General features: G+C 37.4%; 1 protein-coding gene and 1 long non-coding RNA gene across 4 annotated transcripts in view; one reads left to right on the plus strand and one right to left on the minus strand.

Annotated features, from left to right (window-relative positions):
- Nucleotides 1-4,566, minus strand: part of LOC116185571 — a 10,111-nt gene extending 5,545 nt beyond the window's left edge. Inside the window, exon 1 of the long non-coding RNA XR_004150419.1 lies at nucleotides 4,539-4,566. This is a non-coding gene — a long non-coding RNA (uncharacterized LOC116185571). The remainder of the gene's footprint in view (nucleotides 1-4,538) is intronic.
- LOC102680383 (KN motif and ankyrin repeat domain-containing protein 1) overlaps nucleotides 1-16,327 on the plus strand; it is a 53,804-nt gene extending 37,477 nt beyond the window's left edge. For 2 of the 3 annotated variants that reach the window (XM_031510266.1, XM_006615209.2), the window contains exons 5-10: nucleotides 9,147-9,265; nucleotides 9,377-9,457; nucleotides 11,030-11,257; nucleotides 12,225-13,474; nucleotides 14,224-14,821; nucleotides 14,887-16,327. In XM_031510266.1, coding sequence (XP_031366126.1) covers nucleotides 9,147-9,265; nucleotides 9,377-9,457; nucleotides 11,030-11,257; nucleotides 12,225-13,474; nucleotides 14,224-14,821; nucleotides 14,887-15,333 — 2,723 coding nt within the window. In that variant the 3' untranslated portion in view covers nucleotides 15,334-16,327. Of the gene's footprint in view, nucleotides 1-3,678; nucleotides 3,865-9,146; nucleotides 9,266-9,376; nucleotides 9,458-11,029; nucleotides 11,258-12,224; nucleotides 13,475-14,223; nucleotides 14,822-14,886 lie in introns of those variants that run through there. The other variant, XM_006615211.2, reaches the window with a different exon arrangement.
- The last annotated feature ends 17 nt before the right edge of the window (nucleotides 16,328-16,344 follow it).

Here is a 16,344-nt window from a genome sequence, read left to right on the forward strand (position 1 = left end):
TTACTCCAATTTTTTCAATAGTATTCAATGATATTAAAAGAAAGTGAAAAATTCTATAAAGTACCCAGAAAATTCTTCAAACTATCTTCAAAGCGATCGACCATTAGAATTCATCGACTTTATTAATCTATATTTTTTTTACTAATCTATGTTATCGAACTAATTGTTCTTTATATTAACTTCTTCAATTATATCCGTTTTCTTTAAAATAATTCAAGTTAAAATAAAATATTACTTCTCCAATTTTTTCAATAATATTCAATGATATTAAAAGAAAGTGAAAAATTCTATAAAGTACCCAGAAAATTCTTCAAACTATCTTCAAAGCGATCGATCATTAGAATTCATCGACTTTATTAATCTATATTTTTTTTACTAATCTATGTTATCGAGCTAATTGTTCTTTATATTAACTTCTTCAATTATATCCGTTTCCTTTAAAATAATTCAAGTTAAAATAAAATATTACTTCTCCAATTTTTTCAATAGTATTCAATGATATTAAAAGAAAGTGAAAAATTCTATAAAATACTGGCTTCAAACTGCCTTCAAAGCGATCGATCATTAGAATTCCATCCCACCGACGCTCCATTATCTAATCCACGTGTAACAAACGTGAAGTCTCACATTAAGTAATCGCTCGATACAGTTTTCCGCGATGAATAAATCGCGAATCGTTCGTTCGCGGCCGTTCATCGCGGAGCCGGTTGTAAATCGCGGTTCAAAGATAGGCCGGCAAGCTCGTTCCTCTCGAGTCGAAAGAGTCTGCGCGCTCGAGCCTCGGAACGCGTGAGCGGGAAGTCGGCGGTGCGTGGCTGGAACCACCTGCTTCCGGTGGCGTCGCGTCGGTTGCACCGTCTCTTCAACGGCACCTGTGCGTTGCATGCACCCCGCTGCGTGCCACGGTGCGTGCCCTACGACCCGAAAGAATCGTTCGCCCCGATTTTAGTGGCCGGATGACGGCAAATTCCAGAAACGCATCGATCTTTCCAATTCTTTTTTTGCTTTTTTGCTTTTCTATTTCTCTTCGTTCATTCGAAGAGCCGCTTTGCGCGTGAATGCGTCATTCACGTTGTAAATTTTTTCTGGAAGGTTGAAAATAAGTTGGAAGTTGAAATAATTAGAATTGGAATTGGTTGAAATAGTAATGCTTTCATGTATATGTTTTTGTATAAACTTTTGTGAAATTGGAAGCCAAATTTCATCATGATGAAATTAACATTGCAAATAATTAATATGTTCAATTATTTTTGTTTAAGATTAAGTCATTTTTCGAAGAATTTCATTAAGGGTGATGTTATTGGAACTGGTTTCTTTCATAGTGTTTTATTGATCAGCATGGGGCTACGTTTCTGCGATTGAACGTCCAGATTAATTTCTATACTCCATTCTTTCCACTCTAGGGCGAAAAAATTGAATTATTTGCCGCCATATTTCGTTCTCTTTACGAACATACATTGTATCGGCGTGATATATTTAATTTATTTCCAGCTTGGAAGTTTCGAGTTAAGAATTGTGCCTGTCCAATTTCTTTTCCATATACAAATGTGAACAAATGGTACAATTTTACTATACCCGATACAATAATTTCGAAAAGAGTCAATTAAAAATTCCTCTACCATTCTTTCACAATTTAATCGAGACGTTCATAAATCTAACGAAACACGACTTTCTCTTCGTCGCCGGGTAACAGGATTCTTCAAAGCATCCGAACTTTTCGCGAAAGTGCGTCAAATCGGACTAACACGCTTCATTAGGAGCTCGATTACCTCCGCGAAACTCTTCAAATAATATAATTCGAAGACAGCTCAGTAAAACTCGTTTCGAAAATTCTTTCGACTATCGAGTCTAGAAATTTTATATTGAACAAGTGGGGAATCGAGGGAAATCGATTTCATTTGATATTATCCTGGCATTAAATTAAAGCGTTAACAATGGTTAAAACGGTCGGTAGAAAGTAGAGAAAAAGCAAAAGATTCCGTGATCCTCGTAATTTCGCTTTTGCGTGACACGTACATCGAAGATTGCATGCGCGCGCGTTCCTCGAGAGATGGTAATCGAATTTTACAGTGGAACAACATCCTATTTAACTTCCCTTTAACTCTTCTTTCCGTGAGCCGTTGAATCTATCTCCTCTAACATTTTCAAATATTAATTAAATTCCATAATACTCTCCAACTTTCGTTAAATTTTCCACTCGATGAATCCAATCTCCATCATTCTCAAAAAATAAAAGAAGACAGTTTCGACTGGGTGCGAAAATAACGCCTAGCCAAATATGCGACACGGATTCGTGGAGGGACATACCAAGTCCAAAAATACGAATATATATTCGATATCGAAGAAGAAGCGTGTCTTCGAGATGGGAATAAGGATGGAGTTATTCACGAGTCATTCTCCGCGGCGAGCCACTCTATTTAACTCGATTTGGAAAGTTACGATGACGTGAGTTCATCGGGAACGTCAAACCAACCATTGCTGGTGCTGCAACCTTGTCGTGAGCAAGGTGGTCGCATATGGCGGTGCGCACCTGTTCTAAACGCAACTGTCGCAACTGTTCTCCAAGAGGGTGGCCTCTGAAATTTAAAAAAACGGAAGAATGGCCGGGCGAATCGATGAGGCAGGGACGAAAATAATGGAATACTTAAGCGTACGCCGAAGTGAAGATAAACACGCTTTTAACACGAGATCGTGTAATGAAAATTTTTATTCCACGCGTAAACTCGTACTCGTGCTCTTTTGATCGAACGATTGCGCCACCCTGTTTGTTTATACGATGTCGTTTAACGCGGTGCGGTTGAACTAGATTGCTCGAGCCACCTCGAGTTTGTTATTTTTGTTCCTCGGGAAGAGGAAGACGCGAGGGGCTTTTCACTCTCCTTACAAACATTTCCCTGATTGAATCGAGAAATTAATAAAACTCGTTATACATCGCGAGAGAAGCGATCAAATTTACGAATCTCTCTAATCGAAAATTCTCTCGAAGAAGCATCGAATAATCGGAGAAAAACTCTTTAATAATCCGGATGAGACGAGCTTCTTTGATATCTCTCTGTCAAGGTCACCTCTTATCGAGAGATAATTCTCTTCACTTCCGGGAATCTATCGTCTAAGAACAGTGGATAAGTTGGACGAAATCTCGGGAAGGGCGAAGGTATAATTTTTCTACAACGTGTGGATTAAGAAATCGACGACGGCATGCACACACACACACACACACACACACAATCGCGTCGGTTTACACACCGTGACGGCGGGCAAAGAACAGCAGGAGAAGAGGCACATTTCCCCTCTCCATTCACCTCTTCACGAGTAGTCGGAGTCCTGGTTGGCTATAGCCCAGAGTTCACAGTCAAACGCAAACAGTGGCCGCGGCAAAACAGATCGTGGCACGAATGCACGAAAAATCGGCGTTCAGACGACTGCGGCACGCGATCGATCGGCATCCAGATCGGCGGCGACCGGTCGCTCCGATTTTCATCACCGCGATTTTCCAATTTTCGGACCCGTCGCGGCGTTCCTTCGATCGATAACGAACGAACGAACGAACGAACGAAATTTAACGAGGACACGAAGGGACGTTCTACTATCGTCCTTTTCCGTATCCCTCCGCATGACACTATCCAAAGAGTTTTCGAACGAAATCGGGGATATCGAGTGCTTACGAAAAAAAGAAAAAAAATTGAAGAACTCTCGAAGAGCAAGCGGATGGATGATAAATTAGTTTCACGTGCGAATAAGTGATCGATCGATTCTCGTGCATCGGATCGAAAGTGAGTGAATCAGATCGAGCAAGAATGGGGGTGAAGAATTTTATCATGAAGAGGATACCGTTCTGTAAGATGAAAGCGAAGAGGAAATATCGTAAGCCTGCCATTTTCTTCGCCTCTTCTCTTCTCTTCCCTTCGCCCCCGTTTATACAATCGACAGATGGAAAAATTTATTATCACGAGTTGATATTATAATAATAATAATAATCGGCAAAAACCTCTCTCGAAATCTCCGATGCTAACATTACTGTTTTTCTGCGCGGTATCTAAAACGAATACGATAACAAATTCTTACATCACGACGATTTTCCTCCACGGGTCGTGTTTTTACATAAATTATCGCCTATTATCGGTTTGCATATATATATATATATATATATCGTATTTGCTCGTTCCTACCTAGAAGTTTCGTGGCTTCGTACATATGCATTGGTTTCGTGGATGTCGGGGAGAAACACGCGTTCGTTTCATCGAATCAACCAATGTAATTAAAAGATATTTTATCCGAAGGTCAGAGTGAACCGAGAAATTCATTATCATCGCGATAACCGATCGCTTTGACCTCGACAGAAATTCGTAATCTCTTCGAATTTCTTTTTTCTCTCTTCTTCTGAGAGGGAGAGAGGAGAGGGAGAAAAAAAAAAAGGAAGCAATCGAATTATGGAAAGTGGAAGAAACCGTTTAATTAATAACAGTATTTCACCATTTCGAGTCAGATTAAATCGGAATATGCACGAAGATTAGTTCGAGTGTATCGAGATGATACACTCCCCTTCCTCTTTTCTTTCCCCTCTTCGCGCAAATTTCTCCAATCTTCTTGAAATCATTTCGATCATTTCGTCGTTTCGTGCATCATCCTTATTTAAAATTTGTTCAAATGATGATTATTCATAATTATGTACATCTTTCCTTCTTAATTAAGCATTTCTCGAAATAATAGATCTTAGAAAAAGATACGAGTAAAAGAGGAAGAAAGGTTTAATTATCGATCGTACAGGTGAAAGAAGAAAGATATATATATATATATATAGAGAGAGAGAGAGGGAAAAGGGAGAAGAGACATCCGAGGAGCAGCAGCTGAGCCGTGTTCCTTTTGACTCGACTTTCACGACCGACGACTCTTCGTTTCGTTTTTTCCGTGGAATGCAACGCTCGTTGTTTCTAATCCACATGTTGAACGCGGCCGAGAAACCAGCTCGCTCCATATAAAGGGGGACGTAACGATTACGCGCCATTATTTACATGACGTTCGTGCATCGTTCGCGTTGTCACGACAAGTCTCGCGTGAGTATCGTGTCCAACCCTTTTAAGGATATTCGCCTTGTGGATGATGGCTTAACGCGGCCGACTTCGCGGGGAAATTTTTCATGGACGCATAGATCGCGTGTCTCGACGATTTCTAAAGTTCCGCCGTCGTCTATCCTCGCCTCGATGGATTCTGTTCGAAAGAGATCGAATCAGGAAGCGAAGAGGGAAGGAATATTCCATGATTCCAATTAATTTGCAAATTCGGATTCATCGAAGTGTTTCCTTTCTATTCTATTCTCGAATTATCCAAAAGAAAAAAATTTACGTAAATTGAAATAAATGATGAAATTTTTCGTCGGCAGAGAAGTTGAAAATTATGGTGTAAAAAAAGAAAAGATTTTTGTTTTACATCGAGAAATATAAGATTTTCCATTTAAAACGATTGAAATGGAATAAAAAAAAAAAAAAGAAACGTGCGCGGATTTATGAATGTTCGCCGAGAGATTAAGGTGTTGGAAAGGCGATTTAAATTCATGAATTTAACGAGGAGCAACAGGGATCGATCGATAACGAACGAATCGTTTGTTCGTGTAGATGGATTTTTTTTTTTTTTTTTTTTTTTAGCATAATTTATCTCCAACTGTTTCTGCTACGATTAAATAAACTTTATACCAAGAGTCGATTTTCATCTCGATATCGAATTCAATTCGAGAAATTCGTTTTAATCCCCTCTTCCCGCGAGATTAAATATTATCCCTTTCCTCTCTGAAAAGAAGAATAAATTCTCGATACTTTCATTTTCCGATGAACTTGTAGGTGTAGCCTTAAACTGTATTATGCTCGAGTACACAACAATCGCGAATAAAGTGAGTGTATACTCGATACTCCGTAATTCCGTATCCTGAAAAAGGTCAACGAGGTAGTCCCAGATTCCTGAAGAGTCTCGATGTTGGTTAAACTCGCATCTCTTAACCGATCCGGACAAATATCCGATAAATTTAATAAACTACGTGTCCATTATATGATCCAAAATTCGTTCCAATTGCACCGTGGCCAAAGTAATTTTAAACACGTCGTTCGAGATCCTAAAACAGCACTGACTTGCAAGAAGAGTTTCAGAGGAGAAACCGAGGCAAATCTTAAGCGTATTTTAAACGCGTTTAAAACGAGGGGAAAACGAGTTACACGTCTTATTTTTTTTTTTTTTTTTTTCCCTCATAACGTGTTTCGAATCCAATTTTTCAATCCGATCTTTCGTCTTTATTGCCGCTATTCTATTCTCAAATTATCCAAAGAAAAATTTACGTAAATTGCAATCTTATTTCCTTCACCTCGATCGCTCGAAATTGAACAACGCTCCCATTCTTTTTTCAATCGAGATATCCTCTTTGACGCTTATTAATTTCTAATTTGGAAAAATAAATCAACTCATTCCCCAACTCTATAAAAAATGTTAAGTCTTTTCTTCCTCTTACGTTTAAATGATACATATAAATGATTTTCACGACTTAAATATTTTATTGTATGATGGATTAAACCCTTTGGCATTAGGCGTTTTGACAATAGGCACGTGCGTCACGATATCGTCAAACGTCGTGGCACGACGAAACGTCTGGTCCTTTGTTGCCTCGATCCGTTTTCATGCGCTCCCTTGCGCAACGATCAATTAAAAAAGGAAAAATTGAACGAACAAACGGTGCAGGTGAACACGAATATCTTACGCAACTCGCGCTCCTTTCGCGCGGAAAAAGGTATTGTTCTGGGAGAGAATCGAGCGCGAGAAGTTGTATCGGTATTCCTTTGAACTTCAGCGTACACGTGAAGTTTTTTTGGTCTTTCAAAAAAGAAAGTTTGCTAATTGTAAATAATGTAATGCACCTGTTCCGATTTTATAAGTAATTAATTGTCAATGCTCGTGATGAGAAACGTGTTGATATTTGAGTCTTTCTCAAAAAAAGAAAAAAAAAAGAAAAAAGGAGAAATGCATTTTTAAAGTCTTCCGTCCAATCCTTGTATCCTTGCATTTCCTTACTTTTCCTAGCATCGTGGCAAAAAAAAAAAAAAAAAAAAAAAATATTGGGTTCGACGTGAATGGAGTAAGTTGAATCCTCCGAACTTTCTCGAGGGTGAAAGTTGGCGGATATTGTGCCCAAATCGAAGGATCCTTCCGCCCAGGCCCAAGATTTACGGCACAATAATTTCGCTGTTGAGCCCCGAAAGTGATTTATGACTCTAAACCGTGCGCTAAGTAGTAAGTAAGTAATTACCTATCGATGGTAAAAAAGGGTAAAAGGTAAATTTCCTCAAAAATAACGAATCATCGTAAATCTGTCAATGCTGCAGTGATATACAGCTTACAATATGATCGGTTGACATATTGCGAAGTGCGCGTTAACGCGTTAATTCAATTTTATATATGAGACGCAAGAATAGTTTTGGATCGGTAGAAAGCCAGGATGTTCTAGAAATGTTGAAATACAAAATATCTTTCAGATAAACGCATCAAGCATCGTTACTTTGCGCAGTGGAATACAAGGTTATTCCACGTGTATAAATATCCAATAATTTTTCTTTTTTTTTTTTTTTTTTTTTTTTTTTTTTTTTGCAATTTGTCGCTTTTTCAATGATATTCAAATAATCTTTCAATATATATATATATATCAAGAACACGACCTTAAGTGTCAACGACACGACCTCAATAACCACGTCGAATGACCTTGCATATCAATTATATACGACCGCAATGATCCCGATCACCTTTTCTAACTTTTTTACGACCTCGACTGCGAGAAGGACTGCGAGAAAACCTTTATTCATTGCTCCAATGCTTTCGCTGATCGATCATTTGACGAAAATCTATCAAAGTATAGCTATATTGTTCTAAGAGAAAAAATATAGAGAATTGGAAATACGTGTGAAAAGCTATAATGTAAAAACTCGCCATGTTTCTGTGATTTCGACGGTTAATATATCAACATAATATTCATCCGTGTTGCGTGACTTATCCTGCGTAACGTTTAATTAAGCTAAAAGTATTAAACTGGTTAAATATTTCTACCCTTTCTATCCTTGACAAATCATCCACTCTCTTTTCGAGTGTCAAGTTTGTTCGCGTTTATTTCGATCGACATCGATTCCATTAACCGTGTCAAAATATTTACCCTGATCTTAATCTTAACATTTTTGTCGCATTTTCATCGCCCAGTATTCGATATCGTACGATACGTTAAAAAAAAAAAAAAATAAAAAAACGTATCGATCCAATGGCAATTTCGAATAAAGTTGAAGGATGAACATCGCCCAGTATTCGATATCGTATGATAAAAAAAAAAAATAAAAAATCGTATCGATCCAATTTCGAATAAAGTTGAAGGGTGAACATTATCATTATTATCGCCGACCCGATAAAAATATTCGTACGTTGCAATAATAAATTTTGTGTTTGTGGAAGTCGTTACACTCGAAATATATCTAATTTATATCGCGGAATATCGATTCGTTCATTAATGAAATATATTGCTTTGCTCTCCGTTTAATTTGATCAAACGATAAATTTGCGCGCGCGTATATATGTATGTGTGTGGATGGATGGAAAATAGCAAAAGAGAGAAAATATTTAAATTACTATATGATATAACAAAACGTTCATTTCGTTGTTAAATTGTAATTCTGTATTAGAAAATTCTTTATTTGAAAAATATCCCTTTTCATCGTAGGAAGATTCACTTTATACTTCGCTCCACTTCCATTAAGTAACAATTTATCTCGTTACGTCGTAATAGTTTCTTTGAATATGCAGAATATTCATGCTCCGTACATAACGAAGTATAAAAGTACAATATAAAAGTTCAATTCGATTAAATTTTATTCTCCATAATATGTATATTTACTTGAATTAATTCTTCTATTCATATACCTTAAATTAAACCTTCAAAAATTATCCCATCCAATTTCGTTTCCAATCTTAATTATTAATCGACGTTACAAAATAATTAAAACGTAATTCGTAAAATTATATTTCTTCCTTCGATTATCCATCCGTTGCAAAATTTTCTAAATACTAACTTGAATAAAAGTAGGAGATTAAAAAAAAAAAAAAGAGATTGAAAAATAAAAAAAACTGTTTAGATGGAACGAACACGGCAACACCGGTGCAAAACAATGGGCAGACCGAACACGCGGCTGGTGATTTTGACAGCGCGAGTGTCGGAAGCGGAAACTCGAATCTCAGCACTGGCGCGCTACAGGTAGGTGCAACAAGTACGCAAAATCGAACTCGAACTTGTCAACATTTCCAACCGAATGAAACTGTGTTGCCGCTTTAATAACGGTGTGTGCGTGCGTGCGCGTATTTGCAGAACATCAGAGAGCAAATGGCCGCGTCGTTGGAACGGATGAGGGAGCTGGAGGAACAGGTCAAGGCGATTCCCATGTTGCAGGTAAACACGGCTGCGATAATTTCACCTCCGATCCGATGCGTGCATCCCTGTCCATCACGTTCAACTTGTTCGTTCCAAACGAGGAGAAGCAGTAATTGCTTCAGCTTTGAATCGTAACCGACCGCCCATTCTTTTAATTAATCCTTCTCACTCCGGGGCCGGACGGAATAATAAACTTTTTCGAGAAGAAAAGAGGTTAAACATCTCGCATAGAGGACTTGGTTGTTTGTCGCGCTCGAGAAATGTATGTGTTTCGTGTTTAGTTTGTGTATGAAACATGAGTTGTTTCTTTCGGTTGCGATACTTCCGTCAAGGAAGCAAGCGTAATTGCATCGAGTCGTAATGTAAACGATTGCGTTGCCAAGTTTCGTGCATCGTGATTATCGGTGACACGGGAAGCGAAGAACTCAATCTTCTTATCATACATAAACTTTACAAACTTTATTCATTTTTGCAAATTCAAATTTTCAAATCGCTTTGATGCCAATGGAATATCGTCAAAACGTGATTCTTATGTATTTTACGAGTTTTTCCATTCGTAATGTAAACGATAATCGTTGGCAAATTTCGTGACAGGAAGTGAAGAACTCAATCTCACTCTTATAATACTGACAAACTTTATTCATTTTTGCAAATTCAAATCTCCAAATCGCTTCGATCCCAATGGAATATCATCAACGTGATTCTTATGTATTTTATAAGTTTTTCTACTCGTAATATAAACCATGATTGTTGGCAAATTTCGTGACAGGAAGTGAAGAACTCAATCTCACTCTTATAATACTTTATTCATTTCTGCAAATTCAAATCTCCAAAGCGCTTCGATGCCAATAGAATATCGTCAAAAAATGTGATTCTTATATAGCTTAAGAGTTCTTGCTCTTGTAATGTAAACGATGATCATTGGCAAAGTTCATGACAAGAAGTGAAGAACGCAATCTCACTCTTATAATACTTTATTCATTTCTGCAAATTCAAATCTCCAAATCGCTTCGATGCCAATGGAATATCGTTAAAAACCGTGATTCTTATGTATTTTACGAGTTTTTCCATTCGTAATGTAAACGATGATCGAATTGCGTTGGCAAATTTCATAACAGGAAGTTAATCTCACTCTTATAATTCATAAATACGCATAAAAACTTTTAAATATTGAAATCACAAACTTTATCTTTGAAAATCTTCGATTCCCAAAATTCCATCGAGTTCTTCATCTCCAAACCTCTTCAATACCAATACCAAGAATAATCATTAAAAAACGTGATCCTTGCATATCTTACAAATTCTCCCACTCGTGTTAAACGACGAATTGCGTTGACAAGTTCCATGATTATCGATGCCACAAGAAATTCGTCCCAGAAGTGAAGCTACCCAATTTCGTTCTTATAAATTTTGCTAATAAACTTTATCCTTGAAAATCTTGGGAAATTCCAATTTCCTGAAAATCTTCATCGATCATTTCTCCATATCTCCAACTCAATGCCAATGAGATATCATTAAAAAAAAAAGAAAAAAGAAAAAGAAGCGTCAGATCAGATCCTGCCTTATACGAGTTTCTTTCGCCCACTGCAGGTGCAAGTGTCGGTGCTGAAAGAGGAGAAGCGTAATCTGCTGCGGCAAGTGGACGAGCTGAGCAAGGCGAGTCAATGGAACGAGAGCGGGTTGCATAGGTACCGTAGCCAGTCGTTCTCGGAACAGCGTGGCTCCCAGCGAAATCTGAGGAACGCGGGTACACCGACGCGAGACATGGGAACGATGTGCGGCGCGATGACACGGGACGTCGGTGTTTCGCACCAGCAGGTACGCCGCCGACTTCCGTTTCACGCCGATTTATCGCCGCCCCGATCTCCTTTGTTCTTGTTACAACAAGCCGGAGAAACCGTAAGAGAACCGTTGAGAGAAAAATTTGCATATCGCGATTCACGGCTTTTTAATTGCTCTCTCGTGGAACGAGCGATTGGGTTTTATCGCTTTATTATGGATATATACACGTAATGAGAAAGTGTGGAAAATTCTCTATCTCGTCCAATTTCAAAAACCCGATCCTTATTTTCGTAAGAGCGATTTTTTATTTGCATATCAAGCTTATTAAACGGATTCTTCCACGGCTTCTTATGAATATTCGAGGATATGCAACTTTCGAATTTAGCTATTGTTAAGATTCATAATGTGAGAAGTGAGAAGGAAAAGAATGTGCCCGCCATTTTTTTTTTTTTCGAATAATGATAAAAGAATGAATTAACCGGCGTGTGTAAAAGAGTATAAGTTTTCATTGGACGGTTTATTTTGTTATTGAAGTTTTTTTTTTTTTACCGAGGGCCACCTCTCGGCATCTGCTGATTCTAATCACGGCCTCGATTTCCCGACGTTTGTTGTATTTATAACCAACAAATGGGGAAATGGGTCGTCGTGTACCATTTCCATTTGCATCACACTTTTACTTTGTAATCGAATTAAAAGTCGAACCCGATGAAAACTCGAGGAAAAGGGAAGAGAGAATTTTCTCAGTGTCCGATAACTCGCTTACGTAAATCGAAGGAAACTTTGTATCGAGAGACTTCGTTAAGCGACCCAGCTACGAGTCGATTAATCAAGTTTCGCTAGTCCTTTCGCGAGAAAAAGTAGTATTTTTCGCTGTATAAAAAAAAAAAAAACTACAACGTTATTATTATTATTAGAATTCGAAATAGATAAATAAAAAAAAAAATGGCTTCGTACGCGTGATTACATATGCATACATAATAACATGGCACTGTCATACGATCAGGTTCGAACACGAGATATCGGCATGATAACGAGCACCCCGATAAAACGATCATTGGAACGGAGTCAATTGCAAATCGAAGAAATAGTACCTGAAATGAAAGAGCGGAGCGCGTTGTTCGACGATCGGACGTCGTCTAGCTTTGATAAACTCTACTCGAGCGATTCCCGCGACAGTTGGAGATCGAGCTTAACACGTAGCCAATTGATGTACGAGGAAATAATACCGGATACGAGGGCGATGAGAAATCGTTTGAAGAGAAGTCCGCTTCAAACGGAATCGATACCACCGACCGGCCCGAAACTGGCCGTAGAAGCGAAGAAATTTCGCGATGTTGGCGTTAACACGAGGAACAGGCTGAAACATCTGGTGCACAGCCGATTCGTGATCGAGGATATTGCGCCGGAAATAAAGAGAGAAGTTAAGAAAAGATCGTGTGGAACAACGACCGGGTTGAACATGAAAGACATCTTGACGAAGGAAGACGTGGCTGTTATCGTCGATGACGCTCTCAGAATTTATAAGAGTACCCTCATCAAAGATACGATTTCTAGGGGTTGTCAATGCACGTTGGACCAAGTGAAGATAATCGAGAAGAAGGACGAGTTCGTTCAAGTTGCGGAACCGTTCAAAATGAGGACGAACGTGGGTGTTACGGTGAAGCCGAGGGTGTCTGAGATTGGAATCGAGGTCAGAACTGGCCCCGGTACGAGAACCATCGCCGTTGGTCCCGATCCGTTCACTGTTCAGTCCCTGTCCTTACATTCGTTGAACTCGAGGAGTCATTCGTTTAATTACGGTGATACGAAAGTGAAAAGAAAAGCCACCAAGTCTGTTAGCGTGATGGTGGACGATTTAGTGAGGACGACGGTGAAGAGTACCGACACTTCCGGTTTAGCGCCTAAGAAACGGGAATTTGGTACGTCGCCGATAAAAAAGAAATTTACCGACGTCTCGGTCGGCGAGTCGATCAAACCGCATATTTCCATCTCGTGCGCCGCCAACTATTGCGATAATTGTAAGGAAACCATAAAAAGTTTGGCAAAGCAATTCGTCAATAACGCGGAGAATAATATGAATCATCAGAATACGAATCTCGTCTCGAGGATACCTAGACCGTCCCACATACCGTTGAACAACACGATTGATTATAGAAGACAATTCAAACGACAGGATACGTACACGAAGATACCGGCCGCGGGTGTAATCAGATACGATTCCGATAACAAGGAACAATATGACAACAATAATCGGTTAGTTAATTTATTTGACTATAATATATTCTGTCATCTTTTATCAAAATCATTTATACCCTTCTCAATGAAATATAACAAAAAAACGATCTTATTTGATCACTTAAAATTTATTACATGAATTATAAACCATTAAAATAAATAACGTTTGTAAAATTAAGATTTATTTTAAAAAAAAATTATTGCATAGGATCATTCATCTCTGCTCTGTCTATTCATCACAATATAGTACTTAGAAGATGTTAATTACGCCATCTATCGGGTGGAGAATTTAAGCGGAGGGTAAAAAAGATAGCAAAGACATCATGATGAATCAATCTACCGCGTAGTCGATGACAATCAAGCGCATGTCAAGGATTTGTTGGTTTTTTCGATTCCATGGTTGCGCGTCCTATGCGTCATAAGTGTTTTTACGGAGCAGAGCGCAGAGATCAAATTGTAAGTAACGTTTCAGAGGTCAGTGACAGAGAAAGTATATTTAAAATCGTCGCGAATTCGCTATGTGAATAAGTGAATCGTGTATTCGATCTAGATAAATCCATGCTGCAACAGCAGCAACAACAACACGCTACCCGTTTAATTAACGATACCGAACTCATCGAAATAAATTCTGCTTGTTTCGTTGAGAAGGGGTAATTGATTTCTTGAATCATTTTATTTTATTTTATTTTATTTTATCTCTTTCGTATAGAGAGATTTAAAACGCATTTGTACTTTTTTAAATTTATGCTTTTTTATATTTTTTGTAGTATCCAGCAGTTACAAGGGGAAAAAGGAAAAGATGAAAAGTCAGAGGAAATTTATAATACGGAAAAACAAACAGATGATGAAGAAAAACATGAACTTCCAGAATCTGCTTTATTTCAACCTATACAAGAAAAACCCAGAAAAAAAGTTGAACCTTCGAAAGAGATGCAAGCCGCCATGAAAGTTCTTAATGATAGTCTTAAGAAATCTCCTAGCAAAAATATCTCTCATCAAATGAAAAATGCAATTAATATTATTCAACAAGAATGGTTCAAAATTTCAAGCACAGTGAATGCCAATCCTTTAGAAGTAGAAGATTACCTTGATTGTTTTGAAGAATGTTCAAGTTCTTTATTGGAGTATATAGTTAACATGACTGACTCAAGTGGAAACACTGCGATGCATTATGCAGTTTCTCATGGAAATTTTGATGTAGTGTCTATTCTTCTTGATTCAAAAGTTTGCGATATTAATAAAGCAAATGTAGCTGGATATACGGCTGTGATGTTGGCAGCTCTTGCTGAAGTCAGAAATTCCACTCATGCTTCAGTGGCTAATAAATTATTTCAGCTTGCAGATGTTAATATTCGAGCAAAATTAGTAAGTATTTTATGTAATTATAATGTTTTTATATTAATTTTTTATATTTTATTTAAAATTTTTAGCATGGTCAAACTGCCTTGATGTTGGCAGTATCTCATGGTCGAAAAGATATGACTCAATTACTTCTGGATGCTGGAGCAGCAGTTAATATTCAAGATGAAGATGGTAGTACAGCCTTAATGTGTGCCGCGGAACACGGACATACGGATATTGTACGATTATTACTTGCGCATCCAGATTGTGATCCATCGATCGTTGATATAGATGGTAGTTCCGCTCTAAAAATAGCTTTAGAAGCGGGCAATCGAGATATTGGTGTATTACTTTATGCCCATGAACGCGTAAATAGAGGAACAAGTCCATATTCGTCAATGAGACGAAATAGAAGAGGTTCCAAACCAACAACACCTACTGGACCTTCTCCTTCAGCTCCAGTAAGCCCAGCTCCATCTCGAAGAATTCATTCATCAACAGTTTCTTTAAATTCTTCAAAATATTCTGCTAAATAATTCTCAATATTTGAAGACTTTTTTTTTATTGATATTTAACATACTAGCAAATAGTTTGAATTATAATCGCATTATACGAATAAGCAATAATGCAATCGGCGTTCCGTGTTTCCTATATTTATTGCTAACATGTTTTAGTATTTATCATCGATTTACAATATTTTAAGGTGTTAATTTTTTAAGATAAACAATCATGTTCTTGCCTAATCATTCATCAGCCTCAATTCAAGCATTTAATTTAAGATATCTATTTAACTGCTCAAATTTGTATACAATTATTCGAAAAAAGTTTGAGAGTGCTGTTTTGTAAAGTTAGTCCATAGGAAGGATATATGTGAAACGTATTGTTTCACATTGTTAGTTAATAGGAAGGATTTGTATAAAGTTTAAAACTTTTTTCTAGGTGCTATCAAAATAAAAATAAATCCATTTTCATTGTTAATAAATTTTATACGATGTCACAAACGAATAAGAAACGTCAGTGACCAATGATTCAAAATTTTATTCTTAAATTTATAAAACCATATGAAAGTACAAAAAGTTTCTTATATATAAAAACAAGTCACAGTGAAAAAAATCTAATAATGTCTTCCAACATCCTGTGACATTAAACATTCCAAAAAACAAATTGTCAACAATCCGAATTTCTTGTCACAGAAAGTTTTCTTATACTCATAATATATTCGAGAGTCAGGCCTAATTTTCGTTTAATCCTCGGGATCAAACTATCAATAGAATAATTGTGTACTGAGACAATGTAGAGAACAATGTGTAATAACTATATGGTGCACAAACGTGAGATTTATAATTCTCGTGACTAATGTTGAATTTACATATGAAGAAATTTGTAAAAACCTATCGATGATCGTTCAATGTTGAAATAAATATGTTATAAATGTGAAAAATATAAATATAGCATCTATGAACAACAACAAAATATTGAAGGGCATACGAAGGAAATTTAGTTGAATAGTTGTTAATTGAAATTATTTCACGGTACGATATATATAT

The sequence above is a fragment of the Apis dorsata genome, unplaced genomic scaffold, assembly GCF_000469605.1.
Source record: "Apis dorsata unplaced genomic scaffold, Apis dorsata 1.3 scaffold_217, whole genome shotgun sequence".
In the NCBI taxonomy this organism is placed as follows: domain Eukaryota; kingdom Metazoa; phylum Arthropoda; class Insecta; order Hymenoptera; family Apidae; genus Apis; species Apis dorsata.